This window comes from Hoplias malabaricus, chromosome X2 (genome assembly GCF_029633855.1).
Source record: "Hoplias malabaricus isolate fHopMal1 chromosome X2, fHopMal1.hap1, whole genome shotgun sequence".
Lineage (NCBI taxonomy): Eukaryota > Metazoa > Chordata > Actinopteri > Characiformes > Erythrinidae > Hoplias > Hoplias malabaricus.
Window position 1 is genome coordinate 18,279,048 of NC_089819.1, and position 18,154 is coordinate 18,297,201.

The 18,154-nt window shown below is 38.6% G+C and overlaps 1 protein-coding gene across 8 annotated transcripts; it reads left to right on the forward strand.

Moving 5' to 3' along the window:
• The first annotated feature begins 469 nt into the window (after nt 1–469).
• LOC136677054 (spermatid perinuclear RNA-binding protein-like) lies at nt 470–16,138 on the forward strand. 8 transcript variants are annotated; one of them, XM_066654426.1, is made up of 17 exons: nt 470–566; nt 3,124–3,273; nt 3,361–3,589; nt 4,140–4,299; nt 4,776–4,929; nt 6,673–6,767; nt 7,084–7,179; nt 7,606–7,717; nt 8,011–8,108; nt 8,203–8,302; nt 8,387–8,455; nt 8,540–8,652; nt 9,300–9,434; nt 9,665–9,805; nt 10,047–10,152; nt 10,650–10,694; nt 13,925–16,138. In XM_066654426.1, the coding sequence occupies exons 3-17, from the start codon at nt 3,426–3,428 to the stop codon at nt 14,023–14,025; spliced, it is 1,689 nt and encodes a 562-aa protein (XP_066510523.1). In that variant the 5' UTR covers nt 470–566; nt 3,124–3,273; nt 3,361–3,425; the 3' UTR covers nt 14,026–16,138. The 8 variants fall into 8 exon arrangements, with proteins under 8 accessions (XP_066510523.1, XP_066510517.1, XP_066510518.1 ...); XM_066654420.1 differs by having other exon boundaries at nt 3,387–3,589; XM_066654421.1 differs by having other exon boundaries at nt 3,387–3,589; nt 8,390–8,455.
• The last annotated feature ends 2,016 nt before the right edge of the window (nt 16,139–18,154 follow it).

Below are 18,154 nucleotides of genomic sequence, written 5' to 3' on the forward strand. Positions count from 1 at the left end.
AGATTTTGGATGAAAATAAAATGGCCTGTCTAAATAATGTCATAATCCAAATCAGTATTTCTTATAAAAATGCAAAGGATTCCTGTAAACATTTAAGATTTAACTTGTGACTTGGTCAGATTCATCTCAGTGACATTAAACAAAACGACGAGATATTTTCCCCTGCTTATTAAATTCAAGAAATCTGAAGATGGGACTTGTAGAATATTTCAGAATTTGGATCCACACACACGTGTAGAAATGTATTATCAGTGCAAGGCACATAACTAGAATAAATCTTTTTTTTTTCTCTGTAATTCTAGTCTTAAAATATTTTAGCTTAGAGAAAAAGGACAAACACACAGAAAGAAGTATTGGTGCAAGATGAGCACTTGCTGCTCCAACACGCCTGCGCCCGCCGCAGAGAGAGAGAGAGAGAGAGAGAGAGAGAGAGAGAGAGAGAGAGAGAGAGAGAGAGAGAGAGAGAGAGAGAGACTAGTCATTGAGAAAGACACAGTTAACACCTGGCTCGATAAAAAGCGATATTCCCGCCGTTTTTCTCGCCTCCATTCCTGAGAGTTGAACTGGTAAGTGCTTTAAAGGAGTTATGAGCTTGAGCTCTTCTGCTGCAGTGTGTAGTTTGATAGCGCTTTACTCGGAGCTGCTGCTGCACTTATCAACTCCAAATTGCAGTGAGAGTGAACGCTGCTGCAGTGGCTGTGGACGGAACGCCAGTGTTTACCATTTTACGCAGCGTCTTAGTGAACCCGGACAGACACGTTACCTTCGTTTTATTCCGCGTCTGCAAGCCTTGTGAGCGTCAGTCAGTCAATGAGTCAGTGCAGGGGTGAGCTGAATTAGAGAGATAGCAGGTACATGCGGAAAAAAGTGGCTTGTTTTAATCACGAAATTGAAGGAGAAATTTCAAGGAGAGCAAAACTTCGCTTGTTCACGTGAAAAAATGTTTGTATTCATCTGTGGTGAACACGACAGGAGTGTATTAATTCAAAATATTATAATACTTTAGGTTTTATGTGATCTTTGATTCTAAGAATGTTAAATGTGTTAAAGAGTAACGGTGGAACTTTTGGGGATATGGCGACCTCTGTATTGGAAATGTGTATTTGTAAATACTTTGCAGAGGAGCAGTTTATAATGGTTATTATTTAGAGTTGATGTTTCAGATGAATGTGAGTGAATTTGAAGAGTAATTAAAACATCATTAACACTGCAAGATTCTAATGACTTTTTTAAAGTATACAGAGAATGTTGTCAATGATAGTTTTTAAAAGTATCGGCAGTACAATTTAAAATATACATCTTAATTCTGAGATATGTAATCAAAATCAGCATAACCTTAGACTTTACTGACTAGACCAGAACAACATACAAAATTTAGGACACTGTATCACCATACCTTTATTTCTTACTGGTTTTCGGACTCGTTTTATGAGTAGCCATTTCTTATTAACTATCCCAGTAAACAAGTAGCCGTTGATTCAACGTTGAAATAAATTAATGACTGCCGTCTAATCAACGTTTTCTTAAGGTTGAAAATGAAAAAGACGTCCAAACACAGACATTGAAAAGACGACTATTAGACGTATTTTGGGCGTCCATTGACGTTATTAATTGGTCCCGAAATAAATTACTTGTATAAAACGCGTTTTGGACGTCCACTGACGTTATCGATTGGTCCCCACTTAACTTATTAAGATGGATTTTGGACGTCCATTGACGTTTAAAATATGTCCTTGACGGACAGACTACTTTTAGACCTATTTTGAACGTCCAGGGACGTTCCTTGTTTATTGGGATCAGTATTCTATCCTCCTATTTCCGACCGTCCCCCTAATTCCGGCCACTGCCGTATATGGTGCAATTCCTCTCTCTCACTTCGCCAATCGCGAAAAAAATAAAACATAAGATCAAGCCCTAGTAGGGCATTTAAACATCAGTCTTGCAAGAAATCACATATCTAAACAATATTTAAGTATCTCTAACAGTGTTGTAAATCTTTGTGTGCAAAACTGCATGTGGAACACAACGCATTTCCATTTCGCGACATATTTCCCTCAGTGTAAAAGTTAGCTTACCGGTTAGCTTCCTTTTCTCTGAGGGGAAAACCTACCGCCACTGTAATCCTTACATGTAGAGTACGGATACCAACACAGGACAAACGTAATCTCATTGTGAACCTCTCAAAACCACTTAATGTGGTAGCAACTGTCTCGTTTGACTGTCACAAGCAGGGGAGGTGGCCGAAGTTAAAGGACGCCAATAAGCTTAGCAGTATTGGCACCTACTTAAACAAAAACGTCTTTATATAAAAACATATATACTCTCAAAGTCAAACAGGACTTGGACATTAATCTACACATTTGACACCTGAAAAATGTTGATTTGAGTGACTAAAGTACTTCTATTTATTTACAGTTAGCTAATATTGTTCCAATATTGTAATTAAAGTGGCCGGAAGTTGGGGTAATTACGCTAACTCCTGCCCTATGTAAGGATGGCATATTTGTAGGATTGGCAACATTACTGGTCAAATGTTTAATTCCATTAAATATGCTAAACAAAACTTTAGAATTGTTCCGTTTTCCCATAGGGTTTTTATAGGATAAGCATATTCACATTGAAAGTGTGTTGAAAGAGATCTCCCCCAGAACTCTGTAATACAAAATGCTCTGAATTATAGAATTAGATTTGTGTCAACACTTTAATTGTAATAAAAAATAACGGCTTCTGAAAGTAGATATAATTTTGAAATAAACAGTTCCTTTTTCCAAACAATCATTCTTTTTTTTTTCTCTTAAATCTTCACTGTAAGCCATATTCTTTCTAATGTTACTCAGGTAACCAGTCCATCAGGTCAGAACCTGTGTTTATGACATTAATACATATGCCTCAGGAAAAACTCCTGCCAAATCCGATTTGACAGCTCGAACTTTTGAATGAATATTTCAGGCTTTGCAGGGTGACCCTCAGCAGCAGGAAGCTGTTTTTCAGTCATTATTTCCTCTTCACTAAGTAATGCCTAATAACTGCTTTATCCTTAGTCTTGATTCAGCATAAATCCTAGGTTGTATTAGTTCTTCATTTTGGAATTTGGATGTAATGTTTTTTTCCTGTTATTATTAGTTTCCTCTTTCAGTCCAGTTGCTGGAAGAAATTGAACGAAGAACACTTGAAGTGGAGGTAAATGGTCAATAAATGAAGACTTTTGATCGGTTGTACTGTGACATTGTCTTGGTCACCTTTATCTAACCTACAATGGAGGAGACTACTGACGTAAGCTACACTGGACACATTTGTGTCTGTGTTTGCATGAGTATGCATATATTTATGTATATTCATTTTCAATATGACAAAATATAGTTTCTTGCTTTGGGACTATCTTCCAGAATCCTCCTGAATCATTGTCCAGTGATGACTGTTATGTGATGGCAAAACACTCAGCCATTTACCCATCAGCTGAAGAGCTGGAGGCGGTCCAGTCTCTGGTGTCAGTTGTGGAGGGAGGGCTAAAGCAGGTGTCGGAATGGCTAACTAATTCTACAAAGAATAGTGTTGTTACACATAAAGACCCTGCAGAACCCATCTCAAAGTAAGTTTTAGTAAGGTTGTGTTTTAATACTAAGAATTACATGATGTATGTAAACAGCAGCTGTAAAGGTTTTAGTAACAGGCCATTAGCCATATCACAAATTTATATTACCTGTGCAGTCTTTAATATTCAAGTAATATAAATGCATTCAGAATGTGTGGATGAAGACTTATTAATAGTGGTAGTGTAGTGAATGCAAATATAACAGTTAGCCTTCATGACAGGTGTCTTCATGTCTTCAGCTTCATTTCTCAAATGTAGCTTCTAGGGAAGGGGTGGGCAAGCTTATCTTGCATAGGGCCGGTGTGGCTGCTGGATTTTTCGTCCATTCAGGCCTGAGCACACCTGAATTCACTCCTTTAATTGGTTGGTCTCAGTAAAACAACTGATCATTTAACCTCCTGTTTGATATGAACAAAAAACAGCAGCCACACTTTTTTTACATTGCAATGGTTTTGTTGCGCAGGAACACTGTGAATTTGGAATGCTCCTTTAAGGTGATTATCAGGCTCTACTGGTTGTTCACGTAGTGCTCATTGTTATTGCACAGGTGTGCTGGGCCGCTGGTTGGCGTGGCCCGTGTTGGATCAGTAGCTAAAGGCCTCCTGATCAAGGGGATAATGGACTTGGAGCTGGTCTTGCTGTGCCGAGAGAAACCTACCAAAAAGCTGCTTCTTTCAATTTGCACCAACCTGCCACTGCAGATGAAGGTTAGTTATTATAATTCTAAGCATTCCCACATTAAAAGGCTGTAAAACTGGGCTGAATCTGCTGCCTGTGCACATGTGCTATATTTCTGAAATGCTCCAGTGAAGATTTGCATAGTCTGTGTTGAGGACACAGCTCTGAAAATGTAATTAACTTTGGCACTGGAATTGTTTTAAGCTAAAGTAAAACAACTTTAATTACTGAACCGCAAGCTCATTTAAACAGGGATAAAGATAATAAGAGGCTTTGATTAATCTTTCCTGATAGCGGGCAGCCAAAAGAACATAAAAAAATCTTTGTTAATCTCAGTTCGTGTACTTGGTCGACACAGCAAGGTTTTAGGAATCTAAAGTAACCAACCCTCAGAACAGTTTATTTTCCAGTGTAGTCCATATTGCTGGTGTGAAATATTTACTACTGAGAGCCTAGGGGCATATAAAATGTGCTATATGTGGCTGTATCTTTTCTTTCTTTCCAGAAACTGACAGAGGACTGTTACACTGTGCAGCCATGCATTCCAGAGGCAGCTATTCTGGTATTCAAAAGCAGCAGACCTGATCTGCCTCTCAGGGTCACCCTCACCTCAATGGAGATGAAAAGCAAGGAGCCAGAGAAAGGCCAAGGTAACAGCGGTGAGGTCCAGAAAGACCCACGCATTGCCCACTGAAATCATCACTGAATCATGAATTCATCATACAGTAAACTTTTTTTATTATGAAACAGAAAAAGAACATACAAACAGCTACTGATCATGTCACCTCAAGATTAGAGCCTTTTTGGCACCTTGCCTGGTACGACCTGATTCTCACATTCTTTGACACAGCAGCTGGTCTTTGGAGAGGAAACCCTGGGATCTGGGATCTACTTTATCCTTTACTTTCGTTAATTCCTCTTTCGCTGAGACACTGGAAATTTGACTTATTTTAAATGTTAATTTTCGCATTGATTTGCCTGTCTACTTGCTTGAAATATCCTAATCGTATAAAAAGTTACATGCAATGCTGAATCCTCTTGCTTCTTGGTGTGGTTCCAGAGGGCTTTGGTGTTTTGAATGTTGGGTGGGTGGTATGGCTATAAGGTTGTATTTACAGGCCATTGGCCATAGTTAAAATGCCATAGAACTTCATGACCTTCCACTGTAATTCAGAGATCAAACAGGCAGGCTGCTAAGAATGTTGGTTCTCTCAGGTGAGTTTCCTGAGATGACAAACGTGACCAACATAACAAAAATACCAGCATTGTGCTATTAAACAAAACAAGAAAAAAAGGCCACAATTCTCTGCTTTACTCTGGAAAACACCTGGTGGTATAATGTCACGTGGGGATGTTTTACACATTGCAGTGTGGTTTCTGGCCCCTTGCTGGTATTTTTTTTTATTCTTTTTTTTTGTCCTTCCCCATGTTATCACATTTGGCCTGCTCACTGCAGAAATCACTGATCTGCATCTTGAGTTAAAAAGCTCATCCTAAAGCTTTTCCAAAAGTTGTGTAGAATTGACTGTTTGCAATAACGTTTCACATGCCTCTCACCTTTTGAAGTTGTGTCTAAATTTTCAATCTGTCATCAAATGAAGGAAAAACTCCTCAGCACAAACCTGCTGTGAGAATGGCACAGGCATATCTTCATGTTGTTGTTATTATTACATCTTTATTTATTAGATTATATTACTGAAACAGTAGTGTAATTCTAACTAGAGTTTAAGTATCGCTAAAATTGTCAAATGTGAGTATAACAACATACACAACAAATTATTGCTCCTCAAAATCTGGAAAAACTTGGCTGTCCCAGTTAGTGCTGTACTCCCTACATAGTGCATTTCACAAATTATAAAACTAATACTATTAGACATACAGTGCACTATTTTATAAATGAGCACTACGTTTTTGAGTCTTTGAAAAAACATGCCTTGACATGTCCTGTTAGTAAGAAAAGGTGTATATTAATATTTTGTGTACTAAAGGTTAGTACTTTAAATATAATGTATGATATTAGTATATAGTACACAGTTGGAACGCAGACAGTTACATTTATGTTGACTTTAAGGTGATCTACATTTATTTAAACAATGAACAGTAACAGGAAAATCTGAACATCCTTATCTGGTAGCACAAATATGAAGGATGTTACTTAAGAGGAGAGTTTGATGGACACTGTAACAAATCTTAAGGGTGGCGGTATTCCAGTTTTTTCCACATTTTGCTAACAGTCAATTATCTGGCTTGCATGAAATAGTATCTCTTGACTTGCTTTGAACTCAGTCAGATCAGTGGGATCCTAACTGTAGTATTCCACTTTTCTGCCAGCGTGTCCTGACAGAAAAGCTTATGGCAAATCTTTTGTCTGTGTGTCTGTCCTGTTCTGTTCTTCTCACCAGTGGAAAACACAAAAGCAAAAGATCCGTCTGATCTGCTGGACCAGCAGAGATGCCTCCTTGCTCTGGCCTCTCTGCGACATGCCAAATGGTTCCAGGTTGGCCATCTGTTTGCACTATGTGTTTTTGTAGCCTTTGGCACAGACAAATACAAGAAATTTCAAACCCATTCACGGTCTGGAACTATTTAAACTGATTTCAAATTGACAATCCAGTGCTGTCCAGTTGGGCTGCAAAATCAAACAAATTACATCCCACCTATGAATGGCCCAAACTGACATAAACACTGTTTCTCTGGCACTCACCTTTCCTCCTTGCCTCACCTTTCTGAGCTGCATGACGTCTAATATTGGAACTGTATTTTACTTCATATTGGCCATATCATGCTGGTAAGATATAGTTTGACTTCTTCAGGTCAGAATAAGTGGTAAGAAGTCCTGTCTTATAGTTTTGCGGATCCTCAGGGACATATGCAACAAAAGACCTGCCTGGGAACCTCTCAAAGGATGGGTGAGTTGTGTGGACTGGACCTCATAGTGGTAATATTGTTTATTTATTATTTCTGCCAGACAGAAATGCGTATCTCCAAAATGGCAAGCTTTCAGAACATGGGGAAAACCCCTATTAACCTTCAGATTTGAATAATTTCTGCTGGTCCCTTCATTAAGAAAGTTTAATAGCAGAAAAATAAAATGATATCATAAATGACAGATACAAAGCAATGTTTTTTTTTTTTTTTTTTCCGACAATGACTATTTAGGCAGTGGGGTTCAGGGGGTGTTCAGAGCAGAAGCTGGCCGAGCTTCAGACCTAGGCTACAAATCGTGTTCTTTCATTGGAAATGACTGGATGCTTGTCGCTTTGTTGCCTGGTTAGACTCAATTCATCAGAACGTGTTCAGTTTTTGTGCAAAATTTGTATTCCATCTCCCCTCAGTCATTGGAATTGATCTGTGAGAAATCTGTTGCCACAAGTTACAGGCCACTGGGGCCCAGCGAAGCGCTCCGTAGAGTCCTGAGTTGCATTTCATCAGGCATTCTGCTGCCAGGTGAGTGCCATCTAGATGACCTCTTTTTCAAGAATGCCCATGCCTATTTTAAAATAACAACACCAGTCATATACAAGACCTATAAGTTTGTGCAACTAACAAATTGTATAATGGATAAAACTTGCATGATTTTATTTCAAAGCTAAATCACTAGGTGTCTTTAATTCCCCCAAAATATTATTGTTACAAGTAACAGTACTAATTGAATTTGTTTTACATTTTTTTTTTCATACAAACAGTCCCAACATTATTGCACTTGCTGTTTGTAGTTCTTTAGTTTCTTCACTTTGCAGGTGGGCCTGGCTTACGTGATCCATGTGAAAAAGAGCAGGTAGACACTTTATCAGCCATGACAAACGATCAGGCTGAGCTTCTTACCCACACTGCACAGGTTAGTATTCCCTCTGTCTCACAAATATTATATATATATATGACAATGAAAAAAATAAGAGAGTGAAATACCCTTAAGTTCTCTCCCTTCTCAGCATGCATTGCGACTGCTAGCTTTTCGCCAGATTCACAGGTTCCTCCAGATGGATCCACTTCCTTCAGCTAAACCTGCCATGGAACTGAAATTAGCAGTAGGTTGGTGCTTTCATGTGAGTTAAGCCTATGACTTATTTAACATGGCCTTTTTCAGATGGTTTTGAAATTGTGTTTGGAATTCAGCAGGGATGTCTAAGAAGAGGCTTTGTGCGGATGAAACGTTGCAAGAAACTAGAAGCAAGAGGATAAACTGTATGCACATCAATTTTTTTCCCCTCTCCTATCTTAGTTTTTCAATAGCTAGTCAACACTAATGGTCATGTTGCTGTTTTGAAGGTACTGATGTAATCTCTTTGACTGCTGAGCACAAGTCAGACATTCAGAGGAAAGTGGAGACTATGTCCAAAAGCTCTATCAACAACAACACAAAGAGCTCTTCCTCAGCCAAGGTAAAATGCTGGGTTTCTTTCCCTCATAGACTCCATTCATTTCAGATTCATTAGATTCTCTGGGCAACTACTAATTTAATTATTGCCCCTGCCATATCAAAACTGGACAGGAAATCCAGAAAATCTGAATAGTAAATTAACTGAAAGATGAACTGAAATTGGGGTCAACATGGTGGCGCAGCAGGTAGTGTCGCAGTCACATAGCTCCAGAGACCTGGAGGTTGTGGGTTCGATTCCCGCTCCGGGTGACTGTCTGTGAGGGGTTGGTGTGTTCTCCCTGTGTCTGCATGGGTTTCCTCCCACAGTCAAAAACACACGTTGATAGGTCGATTGGCGACTCAAAAGTGTGAGTGAATGTGTGTGTGTGTCTGTGTTGCCCTGTGAAGGACTGGCGTGTATTCCTGCCTTGTGCCCAATGATTCCAGGTAGGCTGTGGACCCACATGACCCTGAACTGGATAAGTGCTTACAGATAATGAATGAATGAATTAATTAACTGAAATTGTCCCAGTATTTTCTGCAGTGTGTATATAAGACTTCTTACAATCTTGTGGACGGCCTTAGTAGACCATTCCCAAACATGTTGGCACAAATCACCAGGTGTTAAAAGTAAACATAAATAATGCTGTATATTTTTCTGGTTTCCAGGGTAAAAGTCAGGGTCCTGTACTCACAGCCCATGGCAAAAACCCAGTCATGGAACTGAATGAAAAGAGGAGAGGGCTTTCATACGACTTAATCACAGAGAATGGAGAAAGCCAACAGCAGCGCTTCGTCATTGAGGTATGAGTATTACCTACCATCTTGATCTTTGTTTCCACATATCTGTCTCAATACAGAGGAGTAAACACACATAAAGGTAAATGGTCCAAAGGTAAATGTACCTTTGGCAGTCAGACTTTGGCTGACCTTGCTTTTCATGATCAAATTATGATGATTATTTAAAGAGAGAGGATTTTTTTTGATGCGGACCAATCACGCTGTTTTTTTTTTAAAAATGTGCTGTTTGCAAGGTGCAAGTGGATGGACTGAGGTTCAGAGGATGTGGGCCAAATAAAAAGGTGGCAAAGGCAAATGCAGCCCTGGCAGCAATAGAAAGACTCTTTTCCGCGCACAGTACAAACAGCAACAAAAGGAAGAGGTCTTACACAAAGGTAACTGGCCTAAGACTCAGCATCAGGCCTGCAAAAATCCAGTAGTAATATCATAACTCAAGTTAATAAGTCAGATTTACATCATTTTCTTACTTCAGATGAAGTTAATCAAGACATTGTGCTTATATTATGTTTTAAACATAATTTATAATACCACATTACACAGTGCTAAGTGGTGTTGCATATACTTTCTAAAGAATCTCCTGAAGATTTAAGGTTATATTGTGTATTACTCTTATAGGTAAATTCAGCTACTACAAATAGCTTTCATCGAGGGAAACGAAGTGTTACCATGCCCAGACCAGTGCTTCCTCTATTTCCACCAGCCCCTGCATATTTTACACCAGGTAGTTCTTCATTTCATCTGTACTGAAAAAATTCCTTTTAAGGCATTAAAGTTGGGGCCATGTGGTATATGGCTAATAACACACAAAAAAAAAAGGTTACAGTGGTACTCGGTGGCATAAATGTTTGCTTTCTGGTAATGCCTCCACTGTCCTATGCCGGGAGTCCCAGAGATTGTTATTGGTAGCCCTCCATTTCCATCACCTCACCCAGTGCAGGCATGTGTTAACTAACAAAGCCTCTAAAAGTTATAGACAGGTAATTACTTAAAATAGTTAGGTTTATCCTCCAAGAATTTTAAGCTGTCCAGTGACCTTGTGTTTGCAGTAGTTTGTAATGCAGCTGTGGCTATATTAACACATCTCAGAGGTAATATATGCTAGCGTTGTGTGTTTGGACATTTGGATATTGGCTAAAATTAGAAATCATTCAATTTTGGGGACAAAATTGATTAAAATGACACCTCATGTGAAGTATATGTTTGTGTGTTTGCTTTCAGGCTATGCTCCTTATGGTTGTGGCCCAGTTGTTCCCCCACCATACGGTAGGTCTGAGTCCATTCAACCCTTAGAGCAGGCATTTTCAAATCCTGGGTCCTGACCCTCGGATGAATCATAAGGCAAAAAAGGGTTTCAGAGGAAAATAATAATAATGGAAAAATATGGGTTGCTTGGGGGAAAAAAAAAAAAAGTTTGAAAACCCCAAGTCAAACAAGTTCGTATGTTCTATTTTTCATTCTTTCATAGTTTATTTATAATAGCTTGACTTTCAGTCATTTACTGAGCTAAAATTAATGTTTTAATCTATCTCATTTAGAGATAAAATCTTAGTTCTTCCTTAAAGTCCCCGAAGTTTAAAAAAAAAGAAAGAAAAGCAACAACTGCAACAGTGTCAAACATAACCGCTTAGTCAGAATGGCAATTAGCGTGTGGGTGCGTGTTCAATTCCATGAATGGGTTAAATATGGAGGAGCAAATTAAAGTTAAAAACATATTTCTATTAATTTGTAATTGGTATGGTTTATGGCTAGATTCCATGCTCTTCACGTGTTAATACTGGCACCTGCACCCAGACAAGGTATGAAGTAGGGTATAAGTATTTGGAATGGAGCCCAGAACAAGCTGATTATCTGGCACGTGCAAGCTTTAGGCAACTAATTTCAAATTGAGTTACAAGTTATATGTAGTAAATTGTGTAAATTGATGTCAAAGATCACGTCAATTAAACTTCTTAAATTGTGACTGGGGCCAAAAACAAACGATGACCAATAAATGTTGGTTTAAAGAACGAATATGAATCACATACTTCATGATATTATAACCCCTTAAAGAAGTAATAATAATAAGTTCAATTTATACATCGCCTTTCTCAAACCCAAGGACGCTTTACATATAGACGGACAAAGAAAAATAATTGTGGAAAATAATGTCATCCTCTCATTTTTGTGGCTCATGTTCAGTGCTGCATATGTTACCTTTATAATGCTTTATTTCTGTTTTCTTTGTAGGAGGTAGATTTGTGCCTTGCATGTTCCCCTTTCGCCCACTGATCCCTCCTCGTCCCCCTCATTTTCCTCCCTTCTCCTGTTTTATGTAACTCCTCAACACTCCCTTTAAAGACAGTCTAGAAAATATAAAAAAAATTATTTGTTTTCTGGGTATTTGTTTAAAGTTTTTGCATTTTTTGTTGTTGTTTGTTCTCCCTTTTTTGTCAGGAATTTGCACAGCTTCAAAAAATTAATAAAATGTTTATTTTTCAAGTCTTTGTACAGTTTCATTTTCACTAACAAGGCTGTGGTATAGAGATGGAGAGCTCAGGATTGTGTCTTGAATGTGGAGAATACAGACTGACTTTGCTGCAACATCTTGCATTGCAACAATTGTGGGGCAGGGGGGTCCAGAAGATTGGTATATACAGGTGCTGGTCATAAAATTAGAATATCATGAAAGTTGATTTATTTTAGTAATTCCATTCAAATAGTGAAACCTGTATATTATACTCATTCATTACACACAGACTGATATTTCAAGTGTTCTTTTAATTTGATGATTATAAATGACAACTAATGAAAACCCCAAATTCAGTATCTCAAATTTAGAATATTATTTAAGGCCAATACAAAAAAAGATTTTTAGAAATTCTGGCCAACTGAAAAGTATGAACATGAAAATAGGAGCATGTAGAGCACTCAATACTTAGCGGGTGCTTCTTTTGCCTGAGTTACTGCAGCAATGCGGCGTGGCATGGATCAGTCTGTGGCACTGCTCAAGTGTTATATGAGAGCCCAGGTTACTCTGATAGTGGCCTTCAGCTCTTCTGCATTGTTGGGTCTGGCGTATTGCATCTTTCTCTTCACAATACCCCATAGATTTATTATGGATTAAGGTTAGGAGAGTTTGCTGGCCAATTAAGATCAGGGACACCATGGTAGGGCTTTGGCACTGTGTGCAGGTGCCAAGTCCTGTTGGAAAATTAAAATCTGCATCCCCATAATGTTGGTCAGCAGCAGGAAGCATGAAGTGTTATAAAACTATCTGGTAGACGGCTGATTTGACCTTGGACCTCAGAAAACACAGTGGACTAACACCAGCAGATGACATGGCACCACAAACCATCACTGACTGTGGAAACTTTACACTGGATCTCAAACAACGTGGATTCTGTTCCTCTCCTCTCTTCCTCCAGACGCAGGGACCTTGATTTCCAAAGAAAATGCAAAATTTACTTTCATCAGAGAACATAACTTTGGACCATTCCGCAGCGGTCCAGTCCTTTTTGTCTTTAGCGCAGGTGAGACGCTTCTGACTCTTGTTCAAGAGTGGCTTGACACAAGGAATGCGACGCTGAAACCCATGTCTTGCATACGTCTGTGTGTGGTGGTTTTTGAAGCGCTGGCTCCAGCTGCAGTCCAGTCTTTGTGAATCTCCCCCACATTTTTGAATGAGTTTTTTCCCTATTGCTGGTACACCTTTGTCTACCAAACTCTTCCTTCCCTTCGCCTCTCTAATGTGCTTGAAGCTTTGTGAACAGTCAGCCTCTTTAGCAATGACCTTTTGTGTCTTGCCCTGCTTTTGGACAACTGTAAAGTCCACAGTGTTCCCGATGACTGTGTAGCCTACAGAACTAGACTGAGAGACCATTTAAAGGCCTTTACAGGTGTTTTGAGTTAATTCTCTGATTAGTATGTGGCACCAGGTGTCTTCAATATTGAACCTTTTCACAATATTCTAGAAATAAACACTTGAAATATATCAGTCTGTGTGTAATGAATGAGCATAATATACAAGTTTCACTTTTTGAATGGAATTACTGAATAAGTTTTTCATGATATTCTTATTTTATGACCAGCATCTGCATTCTTTACTCTTAAACCCAGCACACGGACTCTCAGACTCAGTCTCTCATCTTCTCACTGTTCTCCACTCCACACATGCTCTCCCCAGTTCATACTGCTTTACACTCTTGATCCATTATAAGTGTCCTAGAGGTCCTCATCAGTTTTTTACGATTTTGCCTCTTTGATATTCAGCTCTATGGGAGCAGTAAATACAACCATTTATATTTTTATTACATTTATGTAGCAAAAAGCTTATTTTGAATCTAAAGACAATCATTTTCAAGATCTCTTTACTCTTTATAATTTTAATAAATGCCTTTCTTAAGCTATATTTTAAATACTTTTGTTCTGATTGGCTACTTTTAAAACATAATCTTGGATGAAACACCGCATATAACTTTTGTTTTTTTAACTTTCCCTTCCTTCCTCTTCTGTAGGTGGTCTGTATTTCGACAGTGCAGTCTGTCCTCCACAGACCATCACTCCTGTTTTTATTCACCTGGGTCCACAAGACTTCTACCCTGATTTTTACGTTTAATGGTCCCTCCACACTGGCCTTAAGGTCTGACTGAGCAATTTGCAAGAGGGTCATTCTCTGGGGGGATCTTACTTGCCATCGTTACATGGGTCAATTTGACCTCTGTTGAACTTGACTTCACTGACCCCAACAAAAATGTATAAAGCAGACATTGTTGCATTCACATGGTTTTTGGAAAGAGATCTTTTCTACAGTAGGTTCGCATCAAGCAATATCTTATCAGGATTACTATTAGCAATAATGGGTGATGTGCACTGCTGAACAGAGGTGGTATTTCACAATGCTGCTGGTTGTGAAGTCCACAGATATGGAATGTATATTTGTATTTTGATTTTTTTTTTTTAAGAATTCTGTATTTATACCAAGACCATATGTTAAAGAGTTGATGCCTGTAAATACACAAAAGCCACAATGATATTTGTTTCTAAGAAACTATGTTCAGTGCTTGGTCTTATCAGTGACATACTACTGCACAGGTTAGAAAAGTCAGTACTAGAATATTAGTATTTCAAATAAAACCGCTAAATACATTTTATGATAAAAGTATGATTTTTCTATGACTTTATGAACATTGAATCAAGATTTGTGTCTAGTTTGTTGTGTCACTGTTTCCTGTGTGTATGGAATAACTATACGTTGTATAAATGATGCCAGATTATTCCATGCCATTAAATGTCCAGTCTCAGTTTTGCACCTGCCATTTAGTTTGAATGAATCATGGCGAATGAGTCTGGGTTCTGTTCTTATCTTCATGTAATGTGGTTAAATTGCTTTTGGAAGCAGAAACAGTGTTTCAGTGTCCTGACTAAAGCTCCTCTTCAGGGTCTTGGTTGATTTATGAGCTCTGCTGCATGTGTGAGGTCTTAAATTTTGATGCAGTGTGGAGGGAGTGGACAGCAGATGTAGTGTATGATTACTTAAGGCGGGCAGCATGGAAATAAACCTTAGGGCTGTGGAGTGCTTTTTACTCGATTCTACTGCCTCCTATTGTGCTGACCATGAGCTCATGTTAAAGCAGAGGACACTGAGGGGTTTAAAGTGAGATTTAAGGAAGGGCTAAGAAATAAAGGCTGGGAATGACCATATCTGCTATAGATATTTTGATATGTATCCTACCTTACAGTATATTAGATAACAAGCTGCTTAACAACAAGGTCTACCACCCAGTAAATATCAGACTTGTGTCAGCCCCTTTCCAGTGATAAATGGGTAAAGAGAGACTGAGACTGATAAGACTGCAAACTGAAGTTGTATGCTACAATGTTTCTAATCATATGGCTGTTGAGTGTACAGTGGTGCCTCGCATTTTGTGAGCCTAATGAAATATATTCCTGCATAAATTTGACATAAAACATAATTTAAAGAACAGGGATAAGCCTACCAACCCATCTTTTAAGAGTGTGGACTCCACCACACACTGTGCAATGGAGGAAATTAAAGACTACTGTCCCCCCCCCCCCCCCCCCCCAATCAACCAATAAAATTCACCCCAAAAGAAAGGTATGTAATAGTGTGTGAGGTCACATCTAGGAACCCATGGTACGTTCTAAGCCAGTGGAGTGGAGGCCTGTCTTACATTGGCTAATATGAATGTTCATGAGTACACTGTCAGGAGAACACCCCCAGCCCCTGCACAGGGGAAAAAAGTATGTATGTATGTATATATATATATATATATATATATACTTATAAATTTTTGAAAAATGGTTATATGTTTTGTCTGGAGAAAGAAAGGCGTTGTCTATAATGTCAGGAGATCTGTCAATGAACTGAATCTCAAAAAAGAATTTGCAGCAAAACATGCCAGTAGGCACAACAGCTGCTCTAACATGAAATGGTTAAAGAACATAGTTAATATTTAAAAATGGCCAAGTCAAAGTTCCAACCTTAAGAGAAATGTTGTGGAAGAACCTGAAGCCAACATCCTAGAGTTGAAGTGGACTTGTACCAAGGAATGGGATAATTGTCCTCCAAACTGATGTACAGAACAGACCAACAGTTACTGGCAGTTGGAGTCAAGAGTCTGGCTGATTGAGGATTGTAATAATATATGTATTTTTTGTGTTAAATAAATCACATTGGTTTTATAAGCCATATAAATAACATTGATAGATTAGGGATTAATTCTGTAATATTGGCTTTTTTGTGTCAAATAAATGACAAAGTATAAGTAAATTTGCCTCAGTTTTTTAATTGGGTCCCTTTATGATTTAGGCTTGAGTTAAAATTTTATTTTTTGTCCTGGTCCCTGCAACGCTTTGCAAACGACCTGAAGCTGGGAAAAGACTAGAAATTTGCAAAATCATTAACATGTGGTGTAATCAATCTAAAATATTTTTATAGGAAAGGCCTGGTCCTTTATTTACTGTGCACATTTGAAGCCTTCCCAACTTCCTCTGAAATGTTATTGAATCCTATGGGCTTCAGCTGCATGTGTTTTCCTAGGGAGGATTCTAGGTGCATTGAGTGAAAGTTTAGATACCAGTGGGAAGTCATGCAGTTTTTTGGGGTTCATGGAGCCAAGGAATTTCACCTGGACCTCACTGAAATGCAGAGGAAATGCACTAATGATGGTGATGAATTTGCTTCATTGACTGGGTTCTCTGTCTTACCAGCTGTGTCCAAGTTTGTGAAAAATAACACTTATTTAGTAATTGCACTGATTAAGCCTAATTCTGCTATAGAGGGAGTAAATGTCAATCTACACTGGAACACTGCCACAGTGAGAGCAGAACAGGCCAGCACAGCACATCCTGTACTGTCCTCCCTCTTTGTGTGTGTGTGTGTACCCGTGTGAAAAAGAGAGAGAGAGAGAGAGAGCCTTCTGTTACAATTTGTGCTCACATTGCATTTTCCAAAAATGCCCATAGATTTACATCCAATGAAACTGTATTTTGTGGATTTTAACAGCTCATAAACACATCTAGATTTTGTAGCTGCCCATAAAAAAGCTCATGTGAAACGAGGCTTTATAGAGGACACATTAAAGGGTATTTGCTGCAAATCTGTAATAATCAAGCATCTCTGGTTACCATTACTGACTCTGTTCATTCCGCTCATATCCTGCAGTGCTGGGGGCAAAGCAGACAGATGGTCTGCACTCCACAACCCTTCAACCCCGCACACACACACTAAAGCTGTACAAAACTTTTCTGAGGCTGTATGTGTGACATTAACTTGTAAAGATGTCTGACGTGGTCCAGAATACTCATCCAGCCAAATACCAGCTCAGATTTGTACCTCAGGAGTGAGTTTGAGCCAATCACATGCCAGTATTTTAAAATATGTAAATGAGAGGCTGAATGGGGATTAAACAGGACAGCAATAGCGTTTACTTAAAATTCATGAGTAATATTGGTATAAATCAGATTTACAATTACACATTAAACTATTTAAAACAGATATAATACTCATATTTAAAGTGGAACAGAACAACTAATCTCTTCATGTTGCAGGTGAGATTCATGTATAAAATGGAATGAAAAATGTAATAAGTGTAATAAGGCAACTTCAACTTCATGAGATTTCTCATTTAATGTGAAATGGAAGGTTCGAACAATTTGGTCTCGTAACGTGTTCTTATCAAAATGGAAGTTGGGCAGAAAAAAACGAATGAGAAGCAAACTTCAAAACTACCCTCGTGAAGATGGAAATTTACAAAGCCCAGTCCCAAAATGGAGTCTGCAACTAGGTGACGTCTACAACATGCAGACATGCCACAACTATAGGGTGACCAGACGTCCTCTTTTACCTGGAAATGTCCTTTTTTAGACTTAAAAAAAATGTCCGGGCGGATTTTCACAAACGTCTGGGATTTTGTTTTTCTAGAGCTTACATAGAATTTGGAGAAGCGTTTCGTTCACGAACTAGTCCCGCCCTCCCCTACTCCGATTGGTTCGCGTGAGTGAGAAGGGGGCGTGGTGAAGTAGCCTAAAATCTTCTGATTGGACGGTCTGACTGTAGAGCTACCGTTATTGGTCGATAACCTTCTCTAAACATTTAATAGGTCAGTCTGCACGTCAGTAGTCGTCCACCGTTTGTTTGTTTAAAAAAAAACAAAAAAAAAAACACTTTTTCTAAAATTGTAGATCTTTCCTCACCAGTTGCTAGCTAATTTATAAATGTATAT